Raw genomic sequence first — 22,240 nt, 5'->3', positions numbered from 1 at the left:
TGAGAGAGCACTGCAGATGAAATAAAGCAGCAGTGCAGTAATAAAATTCATTCTTTACATTTTTCATTGATCACCACTTGACACACTTTTCAGAATCTATTTCCTAGCAAAAATGCAGGCCAGAGATGTTAAGGAAGATCAACATTGCTTTCATTAATACTGGTTTTACTATGCTTTATACTATGTTTTAAATAAATAATTCTTAAAAATCATTTTTTTGCTTGAGAAGATGTAAACAAAACTTCACACATTTGGGCTTTTATCTTTGTATATTCAAAAGGTTTGAAGTTGACTTTATTTTTTATTATTGTTGCTGTAATCCATGCCAGAGTTTTGGATTCACACGGAAGCTGGGAGTGGTTCTGGACAAATACATTGGCTGAGATAAAGACTATTTTTTGCATGTGTACAGAACTGATTTTATATGCAAGGATTTGTAAATGGAAAGTCTTTTAAGCGATGAGGAAAAAGGCAATTTGAGTACAATGCATTGTGTACCAAAACAGCAGTGAAGGAGCTTTCTTGAGTTTAATATGTGCTCACTAGATGGTGCAATCATTGCTGCTTGATCAAAACATTGTGCAAAAGTTGTTTTGCCAGAAAACAAGGCACAGAAAGCAGCAGGAATTGCTTACCTTCAGCAATATTCACCGCAATCATTGTTCTGAATGGATTCATAATGGGAGATGCTAGTAAATTTACAGGAAGATTCACTTTGTTAGTCTGCATACTGAGTCTTTTTCTTTCAAAAATTGTTGCCAAACCAGTAAAATGTCCTGAAAGTTGTATATGTACCGAAGAAACAGCCCAATGTTACAACAGAAAATCGATTCCACTGAGTTTTCCCTCAGGAGTAGTTAATTTGTAAGTATTACATCACCAGAACTGCAATAATTTTACAATAATCTGAAAATGTAAGCAATTTTGTTCTGTATACAAATTTACTTAACATTTCTATGATATTTAGAAAACGATCATCTCCGGCACTAGAATTTGTGTTTGGAATAGCTTAGCATTTTTTCAGGCAATGTAATTTGCAACACATTTTATATCAGAATACTGTTGTTAAGATTTATTTTGAAATATTGCAAATAAAACACATAAGTCTGCGTGATTATAATTGTCAAATTGTACTTTATTTGAAAATGTGTGCAGTTTAAAAAAATTTATGCATGATCAAAAAGCAGAAATTTGCTGTTTTGAATGCCTCTCAATTTAATTTGATTTATGTCAGCTCATTTTATTTGTAGGTCATTCATGAACTCTGCTTTCCACGAAATACGAGAAAGAAGCTTTATGAATTTAAAGTCGCTCCAGCTTCTGTGAGCTTGTTTTTTTTAAATCTCGCAATTGTTCGCATAGTTCAGAAATGGTTCTCAGGGTTCTTTGAGAATAAAAGTGAATTGTCTGTGAGTCTGTCCAGCAACGCAGCACTAATAGGTACAAATGTTTCAAGTGTGGGCTATGTTTTCTATTTATTAAAATGAGGAGAAAACCTAGCCCCCCCCCCCCATATATCCTGATATCTTACTAGGTGGAAAGCTGGTTAATGGTAAACTGCATATTAGTAATCTAATGCTATTAAAAAGTGCAAAATGGCAAACCACATGTTTTGCATATTATAGAATAGGTTTTGGATGCTCATGTCCTCTAGACGAGACTGCCCAAAAATAGCCAGTTGTAATAAGCTCTATAGAGCCTAGTAGTAGTTATGTTTTTTTTAAACAAAATTAACCATTTCTTCATCATCAAATTATTGCCCTCTTTGGCTGAACCTTTATTTATCATTTATTATTGTCATGTCGTCTTGTGCTAAATTAATGCTAGTTGTATGAAATACAGTACTTTATAACAGCCATTGCATTTAATCTCGCTTCATCATCAAAATGACTTTTTAATATATTGTAGTAATTGAAATTCATATAATATGACTGAACTGCTCAAATTAACCTAGTAAAATTAATTGTTCAAAAATTTCAATTACCATTTATTTGTTTGGAAAGTTTTATTACATTTGTGGAGCTTATGTGGGCTCTTGGAAGATAATAATTCAGTTCTACCAAAAACAATGTCAAATAGTTAGGTTGCATCTGTTAACTTTTAATATGTTTTGAGGATTCATTTTAAATTTTCATTTTTTGAATTCCTTCTTGTTACTGGTGAACCAAAAGTGAAGTATTTTACAGTAACAGGTTAAGATTAAGAAGCAGAACAGGTTAACTTCCTAGAGGAGGGTAAGGAGGAGGAGGAGGAGGATGAATGGGGCTTTCAGCAGGTGGCCATATGCACCAGGGAATTCAGAAAGAACTTCTCTTGCCTGAAGCTCACCATCAAACAGTACATGCAGCAACAAGCTTTCAGTAAGGCCGTCTTTGCTGATATTAGCCAGGTGTTTCAGCTATAGGGCTAACTTCATTTCTGACTGACAAGCGCTGTGCTTTAATGCCAGAGTGCCCACATCGGATGCTTTCTTGGAGATGTGCAACAGATCACATTTCATCATATGCTACTCAAAAAGGAGGATGTGGATGCTCTCTATTTCTGGAGAGCAGAAAATAATGATTCCTTGTCAGAGAGCTGTAGACAGGAGATTCGTAAAAGTCATGGACATCCCTATGGTGTGCAGTGCAGCTGCTGAACATGCTTTGCATTGCTGGAAATTTATCCCCATTGGATGGGATTCTAGTCCTTTAATAACTATACAGGTCATCCCCTGGTTACTTCAGGATTCCATTCCTATGAACTGTTTGTAACCTGAATAGTTGGCAAGTTGGAATTGCAGTCACAAACCAAGGTCATCACAGCAGGCGTTAAATCCATTATCTCAAGGGTGAACATGAGTCAGGCATTCATAAGCTGGGGAGGACCTGCATGTGGTGTATGGGCATGTATAAAAATGGTGTATTGTTAACTGGTCCATAAACACTACCTCACTGTTCCTTTTTGACCTACTTATTTATTTATAATTTTTATTGTATCTTAAAATAATTCATTATACCAGCGCCGTACTTTTGTCACAAAACAACTGATTTCATCAGTGACAATAAATCTGATTCTGATGATATACACTGTGCCATACGGGTTAATGCCTGGTATCCTGGTAGCAGTACTAAAGCTTTTATTCTGTGACAGTCCACTGTGTCATTTGCATCTTAGCCTCTATGACAAAGGTTACCAGAATGTAAAGGTTAACTGCTCACCAGGTGCTGTTAATCTACTTGTGCAGTCCAAGGGCACGGATATCTTGCCTAGCAGAAAGGTTGGTGTATGCCCCACTCACCAACTGAGAAAGAAAATGAAGGCCAAATGGAATACTATAAGGATGGCCTCCAGAGAAATCTTGATAGATGAAGCTGGACTTCACATGCTGAGGGAAAATAAATAGAGCTAAAGTGCAGAATTATGTCACAGGTGTTTTAATACTCTTGGCTGTTGAGCTTTCTGGTATTTATCTGTGACCACGGAGTAATAATGTTCCTCAAAAGCATCACTCTTTAACTGAAGCCTTGTTTACACAATGTCAGGCCACATCTCTTAATGGTTTGACTTTAAGGCCTTCCTTTGATAGATTATGATGAAAAGCCTTGGCCCGTAACCTTGACCGTTTATTCTTTTCCATAGATGCTGCCTGACCTGCTGAGTTCCTCCAGCATTTTGTGTGTGTTGCTTGGATAGAGAATTGGACGTGCAACAATTGTTCTGTTAGGCATACACCATGAATACAATGCCTATTCCACCTCAACTGCCAAAGCTTTGCCGTCAAAGTGAAACAAATGCATTTTTTTTGCTGTGTAGTTCCTATGACCACATGCAGGTCCTCCCTAGTTTATGACTCCCTGACTCGTGTACAGCTCAGACAGATGCTGTGAAGCTGCAGGCATCTTCTGCTGTGTGGGACCTTGGTTCGTGGCTGCATTTCCGACCTGCCAACTTTTCAGGCTACAAACAATTCACGGAAAGGAACCCTGAAGTAATCATGGAATGACCTGTTTTAAGGGACTAGAATCCCTTTGAAAGATGATAAATTTCCTGCAATGCAAAGTATGTTCAGTAGCTGCACTGTACACCACAGGGTTGTCCATACTCTTTGACTATCTTAACAAGGACTTTACTATCAACTTTAAATTGCCTAATGTAGCTTTGAAACAGTAAGTTATGAATTGAGCTTTAAAGATTGTTATGATTTTGTAAACTTTAATAAATTGTCTATTTGACAGTTTGTTCACTTCAAACACATTTTATTTGATTGCCAATGATGCATTCAAGGGACTCGATCACCTAGAATATCTGTAAGTATATGCTAAATCTATTTATTGGGAAAAAAAATCACACATCTCATGTTAACTTTTTTATTATATTATTATTGTTATTAATACTTCTTTCTTCAGCTTTATAGAAAATAATAAAATCCAGTCCATTTCAAGACATGCTCTCCGAGGACTTGAGACTCTAACTCATTTGTAAGTTCATTTCTGTTATTTAATCAGTAAACATCAATAGATCAATGTTGAATTTGGAATTTTAAAGTAAATGCAAAATTATTACAGTTATCAGAGTTAATGTTGCTGAATTGTTTATTAAATATATAATTGCCAACTCAGTGTTTCTGTTTGTGTTAATTAACTCTTGCTTTTTGTTCTGATCAATAATCATCCTACAAATGGTAACTTAAATGTACGTTGACAAGGTGTAATTGACTACAGCAAAGATTTAAGTGATTAGGTGCTTTTCTCATATTGACAAATCTCAATTTCCTATTGAGATTGAAGAAAAAGGATTTTGTTGCTCTCTATCCATTTTTATTAGGCCAGATTGTGCTGGATGCTGGAGGCTGCCTGTTCTTTGAGATCATTGTCTACTGATACAATATATCATTCTTCAAAAGCAAGATTGCAACAGAGTTCCATGTAACAAAGTGGAGAAGCCCTTTCTCCAGGTTACCCCCCATGGGCTTTTCAAATGACAAGGCAGATAGAGAGTCTTACTTCCCAACAAAGCTATGAGGAAGCAAATTTCATAAACATTTAAAAGCAATTAAATTTGAAGCAGATAATTAAAACATCTAAAGCTCTACTGTAAAAGTGTAAAAAAACATAAAATCTGAACATAATTAAAAATGTAAAGTGAAATAGAATAATCTAGGCCTAGAATCCCAAATGAAATCAGTGGTGCCTCAGATCCAAGCGTTTCTAGGAAATTGTTTAAACTGAAGTAAATTGCACAAGGAGCCATGAAGTGCCCTTGGCAAGTAGAGAATTCCAAGGCATTTTATACTTAACTTAAAACTATGATGATACTAGGGTGAGGAAAGGATAACTCAAGTATAAGGCAGGGAATCTATGCTTGGAGTCAGAGGATGTAGGCTAGGTAACAAATGAGTACTTTTCATTGGTATTCGCTAAGGAGAAGGACATGGAAGAGCTTGCCTGTACAGTAGAACAGTCTGAGATCAAGGTAGTGCTGGATTGTTTGCAGAGCATAAGTCCTCAGGGCCTGACAGGACATATCCCATCTTATTTAAAGAGGCAAGAGCTGAGGTTGTGGGGCTTTTGATGAAATTCTTTGCATCCTCACTAGCTACAGACAAGGCCTCATGTTGTTCCATTGTTCAAGAAGGGAAATAGAGACAATCTAGGAAATTATAGGCCTATGAGTCTCACATCTGAGGTAAGGAAGCTATTGGAGAGGATTCTTAGGGATAGGAATTACATACATTAGAACAGCATTGCTTTGTAATGAGCAGACTTGATTTTATTTTGAGGAGTTGACAAAGGTGATGAGAATAAGGTTGTGGATGTTGTCTACATGGATTTTAGTAAGGCTTATGACAAGGTCCATCGTTGTAGGCTGAACCAGAAGACTAAGATGCATGTGACTTGGTAGTTTGGATTTGGCTTGCGCGCGTGCACACACACACACACACACACACACACACACACACACACACACACACACACACACACACACACATATATGCATAGTCATATATAGTATATATATGTATGTGTGTGTGTGTATACACTATATGCACACACACTTACAGGCAATGTAAAGATCAGTGGATCACTGGAATTGTGGACATTGGAGAATTGTGCCAAATGATATAGCAGGACATAAACCCGTTGCAGATAGGGGCAGAAAAATGGCAGATGTTGTTTAATCTGAGGAAATGGGATATATTGCACCTTGGAAAGTCAGATGTAAGAGATAAGTGTACAGTTAACGGCAGAAATTTAACAGCATTAATATAAAGAGGAGCCTTGAGGACTAAGTTCGTAGCTCCCTGAAAGTATTATAAAGAAGGCATATGACATCCTTGTTTTCATATGTTGGAGCATTGAATATAAGGATAAGGAAGTCATGTTGTAGCCATATAAAACTTTGGTTAGCTCACATTTGTCTGCAGATCTAGTTGCACCATTACAGAAAGGATTTGGAGGCTTTGGAATTTTTTACTAGAATGTTGCCTGGAGAGTATAATCTATACAGAGCAGTTGGACAGAGTTGATTATTTTCTCTGGAGTGTCCTAGTTGAGGAGTTTGAGGATACGTGATATAAGTTTATAAGATTATGAGAGATATATATGGTAGACAGTCAGAAACGTTTACCCAGGGTAGAAATATCAAATACTGTGGGGTGAGAGTGGTAAAGTTTAAAGGAAATGTACAGACAAGTGAAAATCTGCAGCTGCTGGAAATCCAAGCAACACATACAAAATGCTGGAGGAATTCATCAGGCCAGACAGCATCTATGGAAAAAAGTACAGTTGACGTTTCAGCCCAAAGCGTCAACTGTACTTTTTTTTATAGATGCTGCTTGGCCTGCTGAGTTCCTCCCGCATTTTGAAAGAGATGTACAGATCAGGTTTTTTCACACAGAGAGTGAGAGGTGCCAGGATTGGGCTGCCAGGTGGTAGTACTGGAAGCAGATACAATGATATTTACATTTAAGATGAGTTATATGGACAATGAATATGCAGGGATTGGAAAGATGTTGATCATGTGTTGGCAGTACAGACTTAGTTTAATTTAGTATCACATTCAGCACAGGCATCATAAGCTGAAGGGCAAACACGAGGAAATCTGCAGATGCTGGAAATTCAAGTAACACACACAAAATGCTGGTGGAACGCAGCAGGCCAGGCAGCATCTATAGGAAGAAGCACTATCGACGTTTCGGGCCAAGACCCTTTGTCAGGACTCGGCCCAAAACGTCAATAAAACTTTCAAATCTCTTACTATCTTTTCTTTTAGTTAGTCCTGACAAAGGATCTCAGCCCGAAACATCAATAAAATTAATTCCACGTCCCATTCCCATTTGGATATATCTATTCATGGCCTCCTCTATTGTCAAGATGAAGCCACACTCAGGTTGGAAGAACAACACATTGTATTCCATCTGGGTAGCCTCCCTGATGGCATGAACTTTGATATACTGTTTTTCTATCACTGTTGTTTTTATCTACCGCTTTGTTTGATTGCCTGAGAGGAAGCCAAACAGAGTTTCATTGTACCTATGTATACTGACAATAAAGATCATTCAATTCAATTTGCTTTCTCTAACTTCCGTTAATGTCCCTCCTCCCCTTCTTACCCCATCCCTGATTTATACATTTCCCCCTCCTCTTTTTTTTCTCTCTCTGCCCATCACTCTTTGCCTGCTCTCCATCTCCCTCTGGTGCTCCCCTCCCCCTTTCTTTCTCCCTAGGCCTCCCGTCCCATGATCCTTTCCCTTCTCCAGCTCGGTATCCCTTTTACCAATCACCTTTCCAGCTCTTAGCTTCACCCCACCCCCTCCTGTCTTCTCCTATCATTTTGAATTTCCCCCTCCCCCTCCTACTTTCAAATCTTTTAATATCTTTTCTTTAAGTTTGTCCTGACGAAGGGTCTCGGCTCAAAACGTCAATAAAAGGACAGTGCTTTTTCCTTTAGATGCTGCCTGGCCTGCTGCGTTCCACCAGCATTTTGTGTGTGTTGCTTGCATAAGCTGAAGGGTCTGTTTCTGTGCTGTCCTGTTCTATATTCTATAAAGTCTTAACTGCAGCATGTATGAGAGGTGAGGCTGTACCTACAAGCAGTAAGTCTTAGACTTCTGGTTTTGACACTGCATACATGTGATTACACTGCAATCACAGAAGTCTGTGATTCCTGAAGTATGAAATGATTAAATGCTGGATATTACTGCTGGAACCACAGCTCCAATCACTAAGATTTGCCCAAGCATCTTTTATGTGACTATCTTGTGTATTTAGAAAATCACCTTTACAAGAGAAGCCTTAAAGGCCATATTCTCAGGCACAGGATATTTTTGAGCCTAAGATTTGTAATGTAATGCTGACCTCTGACATAGACAATGCCAGAGGCACTTTCAATTTTATTTTATGATTAGGAAATGTTAGTTTAACATGCTTTTATTGCTCTTATTACATTTCCCATCCTTTGAGTTTCCTAAATTAATAGGGGGAAATGGCATTTATCCACAAAGAAAGACATTCGTTAATCACAAAGCCCATTCCCCTTAATCATTATGTCATTGACTAAATTCCCAAAGTCCTTCATTTTCAACCATATCCCAGGATCATATCTGATCCGGGATTTGAGCCCTTTATTTAAGATGATACTTTCATGGATTACTGATGGAAGTCTACATTGTTAAAATTATCATCATTCTGTTCAGTATTAAACCAAGGTGGTAAAAAAAAGATCAATGCACATAATGCTGGCATAAAAACATTCAGCAGGTCATACATACGTCACGTGTAAAAGAAGAAACAGAGTTTATGTTACAGTCTGATGAACCGTCACCAGAACAGTTCTGATGAATGGCCATCAGCCTGAAACATTAGATCGACTTTCTTTCCCACAGATATTACTTGGTGTGCTGAGTGTATCCAGCATTACTGTTTTTATGTTGGATTTCCAGTGTGATTTTTCTTTCGATTTTTCTATTACTGTTGGATTCACATAGTACTGCAAGGATTACAGAGGATTGCTTGGAGGTATCTGCTATTCAGGGTTCAATAAAGCTTTTCCTAGTTATTGCTAGAACTAACCGTTTATTGTATTCTGATACATTATCTCGGAACTTATATGGAATTCTCACTTTTCATGTCTATCATTGCAGTTTTAATTTTTGTAAACAAACTGCATTGTCATTATAATAAGACCAAAGATAAGTTTCATATTTTAGTCCTGCAGTACAAATGAACAGACACTCTGGCTCTTTGAATGGAAATATGTTGGGTAAAATTAAAGCTGTATCAGGTATCTGAAATCAATATCTTTCCTGACATTTTTAAATTAAACTAAGGTAGCAACATCTTACTTCCTGAAGCTACACTTTGATTTAAATCCATCCTCTACAATTAAGATAATTTTCATTCTTTAGCCACTGTGGCATCCTAGTTAAACCAGATTGGAGTCATCGCTGTGTTTAATGAATCTGAGTCGATTGCTCATATTGAAATCAGCAGTCACACTCCAAAATAAGCAGCTCTACTTTTATGAGTCATAACTCACATTGTGCTACACACACTTGAGCTAAGGTGTAACAATAGTACCCCCTTCTGACATGAATTGGATAATCATATCTTCTGTAAGTGTGTTCCTCCATTCTTCCTGAGATAAGCATTCATTTGAACTAATAAACTGCTTTATCTCAATAAGATTCAAATAGCCATTATGACCAAGTACACATTGTGCAATTTATCTCAATGTACTAATACAAAATACACTTTCTATGAGCTTTTAGATAGTTTATTAGATATTGATGAAAGGAAAATAATTGAGGTATAGTTCAAAAATTACATCTTACTAATCTTTTTCTTGTACCTTTGTTTGCCCTCAACAGAAGTTTGGCCAATAATAACCTTCAAGCACTTCCTAAAGATTTATTCAAAGACCTGGATGCATTAACCAAAGTGTAAGAACTTTTGGCATGTCCTGAAAACTTTTACCCTTTAATACAGTCAAAGTGTGTGAATTTTCTTGTTTCCATAGAGTGCGTCCATGTGAAACACAGTTGGAAAATGTGAATTTCCCAATGAATTAATTTAAAATGTTATCTGGACTTCTGGTGTTCCATGGGTTGTTTAGGTGTTTGTATTATTTTAGTTTTTCTAAATTAGATTATTATTTGTTATACTTTTAAAATGTTCATGAATGTCAAAGATACATGGGTTCAGCTGCATGTAGGGATTGGGAGGATGTTCACTGAAGTCAGGGAGTTGGGGCTGGGCAGTTGAGGGTTTCAGCCTGTCTTGATGACAGAGCAGTAGGAGTAGGAGGAAATCAGTGAGTCAGGTGATAAGATCATTGTTGGGAGTTGCAGGGAAAGTCAATGCCGTGAAGGCATTGCACCTGGCCTGGGGTGGAGATGTGTGAAGAATGTAAGTTATGCAATTGGGCTTACCTTACTGAAGTGCAAAGCTAGAATTGCACAAGTTGTTCCAGGAATGACATAGAATGGTTGCTTCTCTGAATATCCTGGTCTAATTATTTTTAGATACACCCAGGTGACTCATATTAGCAAATTAAATGTATACGTTTTCATCAACTTTATTTCCAGAAGTTCTGAAATAACAAGTGTTATCATTGAAATTTTATGACGGTGAATCATTTCAAGACTTGTAGACTCCTTAAAACCTTCATGATTTAGTGTAGCTCTGCAACAGATACATTGTTTCCTGTCCATAGCTTCTTGACTGAAACCACTTGTGGCTTCAAAAGAAACCTGGCTTGTGATTCCTTTGACAAAAGCAGCACTGAAACCTGCAGAAAGCTGCCAGGATATTGTTGCAGGAAGTGTTGTAACAAAGTGCATAGATTTAATGGACAAATCATTGTAACTCCGGTCAACACATGCCTGGTTTTTGCAACCATTTTTGCATTTCATGAAGAAGAAAGACTTCAACTAGTGGTGGCAAATAACTTTAATAGTCCCCAAAATTTCTGCAAGATAAGTCATTCATTCAAAATAAATTTTAGACACGTGCAATTTAATGACTGAAATGTACAGTTACTGGCAGCAATGTACATAATCTATTTATGGCAAGAAGCAGAATCCATGACGATGCTTGTCCTATCATAGTTACTTTCTGTGATGGTACAAAAAAGGTAAGGCAAATATCCTTTGATTTACAATTAGACTTTTCTGGACTACACATGACCACCTAATACTACCCTTCATTATTAGAATGGTTCCAATTTCAAGAAGACCAACAGTGGGGTACATCAATTAAAATGGAGATGTCTTCAAACCACTTTACTGTCTGTTCACAAAGAATTCATGACTGAAAGTGAACAGTCGCTCTCTAAAGTCTGAGGTCCGGAAATGCCATCTTCTGACCCTTGCGTATTCCTTATACATCATGGAATACTTGCTAAGAATGCTGCCTAATGCTAATTGTAACTGACCTGACTTTGCATTATCTGATATCTACATTATCAGCATATATAATACCTAGAGAGCAATAGTCTAAATTGTATTATAGCCCTTTTACTCTGTTATTTAAGTTACATGATTCAGCTTTCCGTTACATAGTTGGTTGTTCTGAAATTACTGTATGTGATCAATCTACTATAAACCTTCTTTTAGTCTTAGCTTTAACAGAAAGAGCTGGAGATATTCAGCGTGGCAGAACCCATCTATAGAAATATGAATAACAATTAAAATCTATGACCGATTCAATGTCATTTTATTAGAGCTGGAAATAATTATAAGATACAAAGGAAGAAGATACTGGAGGAAAAAAAATGACAATGAAGTTCTGGTAATCAATTGGAGGATGAGAGAGTTTAAATAATTGAAAGGGATGATGATATAGGCAAAATAAATATGCAAAGAGGTAAAAGAGTTGGACAAATTGAATCGTGGTCTGAAATTGTTAGATTCATCTTTGATGTGCCGCAGTTATAAGATGAAGTGTTTTTCCTTGAGCTTATGTTGAGCTTCAGTGAAACAAACAAGAAGACTATGGAGGGAGCGTAACAGAAGCAGGACAGATAATTTAAATGATAGGAAACCAGACGGACTAGTCTGTGCTTATGGACTGGATAGGAATGTCCTGCAGATCAGTTGGTACTTCCCAGTGCAGAGGAGACTGTATCCTTACAAGATTGCTGAGCATGTTCAGCATACTTTATTTCTTCTCAGTCAAATGTAGCAATTTGAATTTTGTCCCACCTAATGCATGGATTAGTGTAGATAGGCTAAAAGACCATCATAGACTTGTGGATCAAAAATTTTGACCTGTTTGTATTGACCTTCGAAACCAAACTGCTAAACACTTCTTAGAAACATTAGATCTTGCACTACACCAACCACCCCCCCCCCCCCCCGCAAGCCTGGTAATACTCTTTCCACTGCTTCCTAAGCTCCAACTAATTCTGATCCATTTGTAGATTTTATCCTGATTTGATGACATTAAGCTTGAATAAAACTCTACCAAATGGCAATTGCAAGGCCAAGGATAACATGTTGCAGTGATTTACAAATTCCACTTGAGATATCAACCGCAAATTTCCAGCATAGGTCAACATCTTTGTGCCTACATAATGAAAGTGTTTAGAGTGATGGGTTGGCTACTTTTTGAGCCAATACGTTCTTCCATAAATGAACTGTGGGCCTTTTATGTGTATGACACACATACAAGGAATGCACAGTGCAACCAAGTGGCATATAATTCTCGTTTTCATATTGCTGCAAAGTTGAGGTTTAAAAAAGGAATACTGAACATGTTGAAGAGAAGAAGCCTGCTACGTTGTTACTTTCAGGACTTTATCTTGCTTGGGCTGCTGTTGTGAGTCAGACATCCACTTTCTATCAGATAGATTCCTTCTTTAAGTTTGATAGTGATTGCTCCTTTGTATCATTGTCACCTAGTCTTGTTCCTTACTGCTGATATCCTCAGGTGTCAACAAAATGAATTATCTCCACTTTCTTATCTTCCTGCTTTACCCCTCCATTCCCTTATTGTCTCCTGGCTAATCATCTCCGCAACTAGCTTCCCCTATTGTTGATCTGTGCTCCCATCCAACAACTCATCACCATCCTAAGTGTAGTTCATGGAAATGTATGTTCATGTACTGTAATCCTCTTCTTATCTTTCCCAAAATCCTCTCCTCCCTGTCATCCTCTTCCCCTTATGAAACTGTTCATAGAAACATAGAAAATAGGTGCAGAAGTAGGCCATTTGGCCCTTTGAGCCTGCACCGCCATTCAGTATGATCATGGCTGATCATTCAACTCAGAACCCTGTACCTGCTTTCTCTCCATACCCCCTGATCCCTTTAGCCACAAGGGCCATATCTAACTGCCTCTTAAATATAGCCAATGAACTGGCCTCAACTGTTTCCTGTGGCAGAGAATTCCACAGATTCACCACCCTCTGTGTGAAGAAGTTTTTCCTCATCTCGGTCCTAAAAGGCTTCCCCTTTGTCCTTAAACTGTGACCTCTCATTCTGGACTTCCCCCAACATCAGGAACAATCTTCCTGCATCTAGCCTGTCCAATCCCTTTAGAAATTTATACATTTCAATAAGATCCCCCCTCAATCTTCTAAATTCCGGCAAGTTTAAGCCTAGTCGATCCAGTCTTTCTTCATATGAAAGTCCTGCCATCCCAGGAATCAATCTGGTGAACCTTCTCTGTACTCCCTCTATGGCAAGAATGTCTTTCCTCATGCTGCTTCTTGAGATTCTCTACTTTGTGGAACTTGCCCTGCAATCTAACCCCCTGTGTAGTCCTACCTCACTATGTTATTACATCCTGTGATTTCTTCTCTCGTGATATTTCCCACTCAACCAACGTCCCCCTTTGCTAACTTGTGCTCCCCTTCAACCCGTACATCTTTGCAATGGGATTCCCCATGATCCACACGTTCTTGCCCTCAGCTACATTTTCCTGCGGTGATCCTTTCTGCCATGATCATTTTCAATCTGAAATCCTATCTCACTGCTTTCCAAACCCATGACAATTCTTTTTGTCTCTAATCCTCTTTTCCCCCTGTGGTTTTATGCTGCTCTCACAATTGTTTTTAACTGCTCTCTCACTTATCAGCTTCCTATTCCGTTTATCTTCCCCCAACCCACCCAATCTCTGGACATATGAACTGAAATGGCAAGAAATTGCATGTTTCCTCTTATGGGAGCTTCTACCACACATGTTGATTTGGGGATTTTTAGAGTCATGGAAACTACAGCACAGAAATGGACACTTCGGCCCACCTATTAATTTGCCTAATCCTACGAACCTGCACCCAGACCATAGCTCTGCATAACCCTCCCGTCCATGTATCTATCCAACTTCTCTTAAATATTGAAATTGAACCTGCATTCATCTCTTCCACTGGAGTTCATTTCACGTGCTCACTACACTCTGAGTGAAGAAGTTTCTCCTTATATTCCCCTTAAACTTTTCACCTTTCACTTTTAACCCATGACCTCTTGTTCTAATTTCACCCTACCTCAGTGGAAAAAGCCTATTTACATTTACCCTATCTGTGCCCCTCATAATTTTGTATACCTCTATCAAATCTCCCCTCACACTTCTATGCTCTAGGGAATAAAGTCCTAACCTATTCAATCTTTCCCTGTAAATCAGGACCTCAAATCCAGGCAACATTCTTGTAAGCTTTGTCTTGTACTCTTTCAATTTTACTGATGTCTTTCCTGTAGGTGGATGACCAGAACTGTACACAATACTTCAAATTAGGCTGTCATGCGGAGCCAAAGCTGACAAGAATTTGCATTAATAAAATAAAAGTTGTACTTTTACTGATTTTGAAAATATTGTACATTAATATGTAATCATGAGATTTGCCTCATGGCACCAACTGAAAGTGCTTTCTTTTCTTCACAGAGAACTTGGTGGCAATTCATTCCACTGTGGTTGCAAATTGAAATGGCTGGTTGGATGGTTGATTAGCACCAATGCAACAGCTGATGAGATCATTTGTGAAAATCCAGTTCAGTATAAGGGAAGGAAGATACGCAGCCTCCCGCTTAATGAATTTGACTGCATAACCACAGGTGACTCAACCCAAATCTCAGATATATTTATACCTGAAATAGAGTTTGGAATTTCCAAACTGATAGTATTCTGCATTCTGAAAGTTGTAAATTTCAGTGAAAACTGAGACTTTTCATGATGCTTTCCTTCTGATATATAGTTGGCTCCACCATCAGTCTTTTTCTGATGGAAGACTGGTTGACATAGGTAGCAGATACAAAAGTTTATTAGTGCTGCTATATGATTGATCAATAGAAATACTTTGTGTTGGATTTGATTCCCAGTAGTTCTTATTCCATCCTGCAGCCTATACGAATGCACCATTTGATACTGATATTTCTTAATTTATTAACTTTGTTCTGTTTAATTATATATTCTCAAATGTTAGTTTAGGTTGGGAAAGAAACAAACCAGAAAATTCCAGGAGAACCTCCACTTGTAGTAACCCTGGAGAAATAAGCATGTCTAGTGTAGCAGTCAGGTTGTCTCTCCCTCAAAAACAAACAGGAGTTTCCAGTCAGTGTTGAACTCAACATAGGACTGTCTTAGGGACTCCGGCTCCAGATTTTTTTCCTGGGTGTTTACTCTCAACGCCTTCCCCATGAGTGGGTATAGCCACAAGGTGGTCGAGGTTTAAGATCAGAGTTTCCTTTCTCCTCGTGAGCTGCCAACCACAGCTGATGAGCCCCATCTGCCCAAAGTGACTGGTTTTAATGCAACAGTAACCTGTCTTTGCCCCTTCTCCTGTCAGTGGATAGGGATAGACCCTTGTTGATACAGATGTTGATCTATTTGAAATCATCCTTGTCATTTTAGAGCCCAGTTTTTGGAACAAACAAGGCTTTTAAAGCGGTATTTGATTTTATTTATATTCTTATTGATATTTTTTCTCACCATGGGACTGTGTTGTAGGTTACTCTTTGCAAGATAGTAACTGTGCAGGATGAAGTTGTGTACAGCATCTACAGGTGCTCTATCTGACACATACTAGTTCTTCTAGTTCCTAGTGGTTTTACCTAGTGCAGTCCGTTTTTAAAAATCTTGTTCCCTTAGGCTTAGAACTCATTTGTGTTGGTCGTATATTCTGCTGATTTCAACATTACAGAGTTTCATCTAATCAAATAGTAAACTTCATTTCATTTGAAGGTTTTTTTTAAGTTAGCTAATTAAAGAAGAAAAAATATTTTACTGTCTTAGCTTCAGTAATGCTTGAATGATATTGTTCTTACAGTTATGACTAATGTACAGTGACCTTTCTTTTTATAGATTTTGTTCCTTACCAGACCCTGAAATTTCAATCGATATCAATTGAAAGCTTTAATTACATGAATGATATATATGTAGTGATTACGCAACCTTTTGCTGGGAACTGCAGCATATTTGAATGGGATCATGTGGAAATGGAATTTCGGAATTTCGACAACATTACTGGTATGAATGCCTCTCATTTACATTGGAAAAAAATCATTAGTTCCTTTGTTCATTGTTTCTGATTTATTTTTGAATCTCTACACAGGCATTTCAACAGTTTTCTGTAAACCATTGATTGTCGAGGGTAAGCTATTTGTTGTTGTTGCCCAGCTCTTTGGTGGCTCTCACATATATAAAAGAGATACTTTTGCCAATAAGTTTATTAAAACACAGGATATTAATATCTTAAAAATCAGAAAACCAAATGACATTGAATCATTTCAAATTGAGGGAGAATCATTCTTCGTTATTGCTGATAGTTCAAAGGCTGGAACTACAACCATCTACAAATGGAATGGAAATGGATTTTATTCTCATCAATTATTGCATCGTTGGTACAGGGATATAGATGTGGAGTACATTGAAATTGCTAACAAGCCACATTTAATCCTGTTAAGTAGCTCCCAACGACCTGTGGTCTTTCAGTGGAACAAAGGAAAGAAAGAATTTGCTTGGCGCATTGACATTCCTGATACAGAAGATGTACATGCAGTCAAGCATTTTAAAATCAAAGATAATTTGTACATTTGCTTAACAAGATTCCTTGGTGACTCTAAGATAATGAAATGGGAAAGCTCCATGTTTGTGGAAGTACAGTCGTTTCCATCTAGAGGATCCATGGTACTGCAGCCTCTTCAAATAAACAAATGGCAATATGCTTTCCTGGGAAGTGACTTCTCGCTCACCCAGATTTTTCAGTGGAATACAGAAAAAAGAAAATTTGTGAAATTTAATGAAACTTTTTTCCTGTCTCCAAGGGGATTCACTTTTGTATTAGCAGACAACCGTGAGTTTTTGTTTGTATCAAGTTTCAAAGCCAAAACACAAATATATGAACACATTATAATTGACACAAGTTGGACCTAAAAAGGCTGACCAAGACCTATTTCATGGAACTACGTGTATAAATGAATATTTTAATTAAGTTACTGCGGAGTTTTGTACTGTTCAATTTTTTTTGTTGTACTCAACACTGCAAGGAAATCAATAATTCCCATTACCATACAATAATTTTACAGTTAAATCACATTTTAGCTCTTTAGCAAATTGTCACTCTGAATGAACCTAACATATTCAATTGATACCTTTGTGCATAATCACCTTAGTTGTCTGAGTAACTCATTGGATCATTTTGCTAATATATCCTCATTTCAAATGAGTTTGTTTTACTTCATGAAAGTATGTTCTAGATATATAAACCTAGAGGTTAATAAAGCCATTAGTGAAGCATGCCCAAATTATTGATCAGATAATCTACAATTTCAATTTTCCACTGCATGAAATAAAACTGTAGGACATATTGTTCAGATCACTGTATTTAATGAAATTAGAAATTTGCCCCTAGCAATAAGATCTTGTGTCATAATCAGATCTTCGTGTGGTACATGATTCAATTTTAATGGAAAATCTCTGCGAAGGACAACGTAACACTTAATGTAAGTTCCAAGAATCCTGTGCTTTAACTTCCATGTACATGTACCCTCCCCCTTCTCTGCAGGCATCCCAGGAAATGGCTCGATAGCCCTGGCTGGCAGTCTCCCAACTTGGCGCCAATAGATCTAATGCTCTTGGGCCGCTTACATGTAGGGAGTACACACTCTAGTCCCGCCAAATCCATGAGATTGGGCTGTCTGTCCCTTCCAAGCCCCGGTTTGTGTGAATGATGTATATTTATGAACATTAACTTAACTAAAGGGTTAGTAAAGAAAAGAAAGGGAAAAGAACAATAACGGTCCATTATAATTAAAATCAAATGTACACAGGTTGGAGCTCAGTTCTTACAAAAGTCACATTCATTGATCCTCAGTAGACTACCACACCTTCTCCATCAAATCATGGTCTAAACCGGATCAAATCCTACAACTGGTTGTCTCCAGTGTCTTCTCTCTTCATCTCCTACCGAACAAAGATCCAGGGTCACACCGGCGTCAGGCACAAGAAAAAACCCACTCCCCCAAACTTCTCTCCTGATTGGACAGTTCACGTTCTCAGCCCCAATATCTCTAACAATAACCCAAATACTGCTTCTACCGAAAGACCATTAAATGAACGTTAGCAGTGAAACCTTTACCAGGGCGTTACATATACCATACACCTGAAGCACTATTACATGAAAGACTTCAGTCATGCACAAAGACATACGAAAGGCAGGTTTTTGGATATAATTTCTGGGATTTTGCATCTTTTGTGCTTTTCCTATAGACAGTGTGGGTCACTTCATAAGAGAGCCTTTCAAGGCACAGAAGATCTGATTCAACATCATTTAAAATGAGCCTGTCAGAGGAGATCTCAGGTCACAAACCTGAGAACATGTCTCAAATAAGGCTTCTTACTTAATGAAGCCATGCCCCACATTCACCTAATTTGAGGCAACCCAATTGACACTACGACCCAATAACTTTTATTAATTTGTAGCAGCCAACCAATGTCCCTAATGCTGTCTTAACACAGTTTCCTATTATCCCACAAAACCAATCAGAGTACCTAGTAGATAACCCTACCTTCCCCTCAAAATCCTAATGCCCATTAACTGATAGTCTATTGGTCTCTCTCACTGTTATGTATCTCACCCCATCAGACCTGGAGTGATCTGATTTTCTTTTACAAAGGCAGAGTACATGAAAATTTTATAAGGTTTATTCATTAGCACATATTGTTATGTGTTGGTTGGCTTGCACTGCACGACTCTATTAATGTGCCTCAATAAGCACAATTTTGTTCCTAAGTCCAATTCTATTTGAATGAATTTAAAATATAATTGTATACAGTTGCATATTCTTACCATTATTTCATTTCTCTCTTCTACTCATTATGTCTGGAAATTACTTATAAAATTACAATGGACGAATAGGTAAAATATTTGTACAAGTTCAACTGCTAAGGTTTTAATGTCTTTTAAACACTGCTGTACATTTTATAATGAAGAACTCTGAGCTTTATTGTAAATCTTCTATTTCTAAAGTTAAGCGGTCACTAAACAGGATGAGTAGCTAAGTTTTTCACTGCAGGGAATCTACTGTACATATCTGGACTCACTGCAATTGCTTTCTGTGAGATTTGGAAAGTAGTCTTGTAATTTAAATATTTTAGTACATTGAAACTTCTCATGACCCAAATGGTCGTTCTGGTTTTGAGGTGAAATTTGGAAAGATGCATATGCTGTTAGAATTTGAATTTGCAGAGCATTAGAGTAAAAGGTCAGGCACTTTTTATAGTCAAGTCACTTTTATTGTCATTTTGACCATAACTGCTGGTACAGTACGTAGTAAAAATGAGACAACGCTTTTTCAGGACCATGGTGTTACATGACACAGTGCAAAAACTACAATGAACTACGTAAAAAAACAACACAAAAAAAAACTACACTAGACTACAGACCTACACAGGACTTCATAAAGTGCACAAAAACAGTGCAAGCATTATAATAAATAATAAGACAAGACAATAGGGTAGTAAGGTGTCAGTCCAGGCTCTGGGTATTGAGGAGTCTGATAGCTTGGGGGAAAGAAACTGTTACATAGTCTGGTTGTGACTTTTCTCAGCCTTTGCAGAAAGTAGAGACACTGCTGGGTTTTCTTTGCTATGGAGCTGGTGTTGAGGGACTAGGTGAGATTCTCCGCCAGGTGAATACCAAGAAATTTGGTGCTCTTAACGATCTTGATAATATAGCCAGTTGTACATCCATTGATTAATTTGGAAATATACAAACTTTTAAGTTACAGGAGCAGAAAACTAACAATGCTGGAAATTAACCGCAGCAGGATCTACTAAATAAACATTGCCTATCAATGAACTCGCTAGTTCAATACACTACAGACTGAAGGTGTGGTGCAAGCTGGGCAAGAGGAAAAAAACACAAGGGACAGGACAGAAGAGATAAAATGACAAAAGGGGCGATTCTCCTAAGAAAAGGCCTTTGCAATCAGACAAATAGAACTGGCAAAAGATGAGTCAAGATCACTTACACCAAGGATTAGCAGAATCATGATATGAAATTTTTGAACTCAATATGGAGTCAGTGGTGCCTGATTAAAAAATTAAGAATTTCCCCTTGAAGTTTGAGCTTCATGAGAATAGCACAGGAAACTAACAGACAGTCCAAAGCGTGGAAAACTAAGGTGATTGGTGACTATAGTCTTGCAGTCCTTTGAACTGAACAAAGCAGTTCTGCAGTCACACAGATTGATCTTACTCCCCCCAGTGGAGAGAAGACTGTGTCATTAGCAATGGCTAGGGAAGGCTAAACTGAAGGAAGTATATGCTAATTATTGTTTCATGTGGAAACAGAAGGAAGAGAGGAACTTAAAAGGGCAAGTTACATGGAAACTGCTCTGGAAATCTTTGTGAGGTTGATATGCATTAAAATATTAACTCATTTTGTAATGTATTTCTATGGCATGTACAAAATCAGCAATGTTGCTGTGAAATTGGATCTATAGATTATTTTATTATCAAACACCTAATAAAGAAATCACATTTTCAGGAGATAATCTGTGTCTAAAGTTGTGACTGTTAAGATTTCCTCTTCAAAATAATGCATCATGGATCAGGTAAATGTTTGGGATGCCTTTGACCTGAAAATTAACATATATTTGGAAAGAATTTATCATTTTACTGTAATACTAATAGAGATAGCCTCACACCTGACTCCAGAGAGAAACCATGTTATCCTGATTTAACAATCCATTCCCACACTCCTTCAATTTTACCCTACAGAGACACTGTCCTGAAAAGCCAGATTTTTTAAAACATGCTCAATGCAGGATTTTTTTTCAATTTTAAGCATACACAAAATTGAATTTGATATTTGAAGCAATTTTAATTTCTAAATGCTAAATAGCAGCCACCATTAATCTGCTTGCTCAGGAATCCCTGATTAATATTACTTTATGACAATTGGGTAAAATTGTAATGCTTCTATTGGAGAGAAGACGGATTTACTGGCAATGGTGGTGTGCATAGATTTGAATCAAGGCAGATGAAATAAGAATTATTCAAGAAATTATATTAAGCTTTTACCTCTATCTTAATGGACATAGATTTTCAGCACAAAAGAAAGTAAAAATTAGTAAACTACTCAGAAAGCATAAAGACAGTTGATATATTTTTAAAATAGGTGTAAAATAGCACTTAATTTACAGGCTGCTATTGGGCTTCGTAATGATTAATCAAAGTTCAAAGGAAATTTATTATCAAAGTACATGTGTGTCACCATATACAACCCTGAGATTCATTTTCTTGTGGGTATACTCAACAAATCCAGAGAATAGCAACTATAACAGGATCAATGAAAGATCAGCCAAAGTGTAGAAGACTATAAATAAATACTAATAAGTAATGAGAACATGAGATAATGAGATGACGAGTTCTTGGAAGTAAGACCATTGGTTGTGAGAACATTTCAATGACGGAGCAAGTGAGTGAAGTTCAAGAGCCTGATGAGGGGTAGGTTCTTGAACCTAGTGGTGTGAGCCCTGAGACTCTTGTACCTTCTACATTCTTGTGGCAGTGCAAGAAGAGAACATGATGTTACATAGAATCTTGGATGTACCCTGCCATTCCGGATGCAGTGATACTGCTTGATGGTTTAATAATTCACTTCCAAGATGGGACTACTGAGTCTTTTAAAGGCAGAGGAGGTGGAGCATGCTCTATGATCAACCTCTTGTGGTGTACAAACATTGTGGTGCTGTCCCAGTCCTGTACATACCCAAATCAACAGCTGTGGATGAACTGAGGGTTTGTAGTCTGCTGAGGGCT

At 37.5% G+C, this 22,240-nt stretch overlaps 1 protein-coding gene across 1 annotated transcript; it reads left to right on the top strand.

The window, feature by feature from the left end:
- Positions 1-440: 440 nt before the first annotated feature.
- On the top strand, positions 441-20,956 carry lgi1b (leucine-rich, glioma inactivated 1b). The gene is made up of 8 exons (XM_073027457.1): positions 441-864; positions 1,251-1,322; positions 4,218-4,289; positions 4,389-4,460; positions 9,851-9,922; positions 14,861-15,030; positions 16,277-16,441; positions 16,527-20,956. The coding sequence occupies exons 1-8, from the start codon at positions 680-682 to the stop codon at positions 17,345-17,347; spliced, it is 1,629 nt and encodes a 542-aa protein (XP_072883558.1). The 5' UTR covers positions 441-679; the 3' UTR covers positions 17,348-20,956.
- Positions 20,957-22,240: the final 1,284 nt, after the last annotated feature.

This window comes from Hemitrygon akajei, chromosome 23, assembly GCF_048418815.1.
Source record: "Hemitrygon akajei chromosome 23, sHemAka1.3, whole genome shotgun sequence".
Classification (NCBI taxonomy): domain Eukaryota; kingdom Metazoa; phylum Chordata; class Chondrichthyes; order Myliobatiformes; family Dasyatidae; genus Hemitrygon; species Hemitrygon akajei.
This window is presented reverse-complemented; position numbering and strand designations above follow the sequence as displayed.

Coding starts and splice junctions, on each gene's coding strand:
- lgi1b (XM_073027457.1), top strand. CDS start 680: ATGGGAGATGCTAGTAAATTTACAGGAAGATTCACTTTGTTAGTCTGC. Junction 4,461..9,850: donor CTTGAGACTCTAACTCATTT/GTAAGTTCATTT, acceptor TGCCCTCAACAG/AAGTTTGGCCAATAATAACC. Junction 16,442..16,526: donor GAATTTCGACAACATTACTG/GTATGAATGCCT, acceptor ATCTCTACACAG/GCATTTCAACAGTTTTCTGT.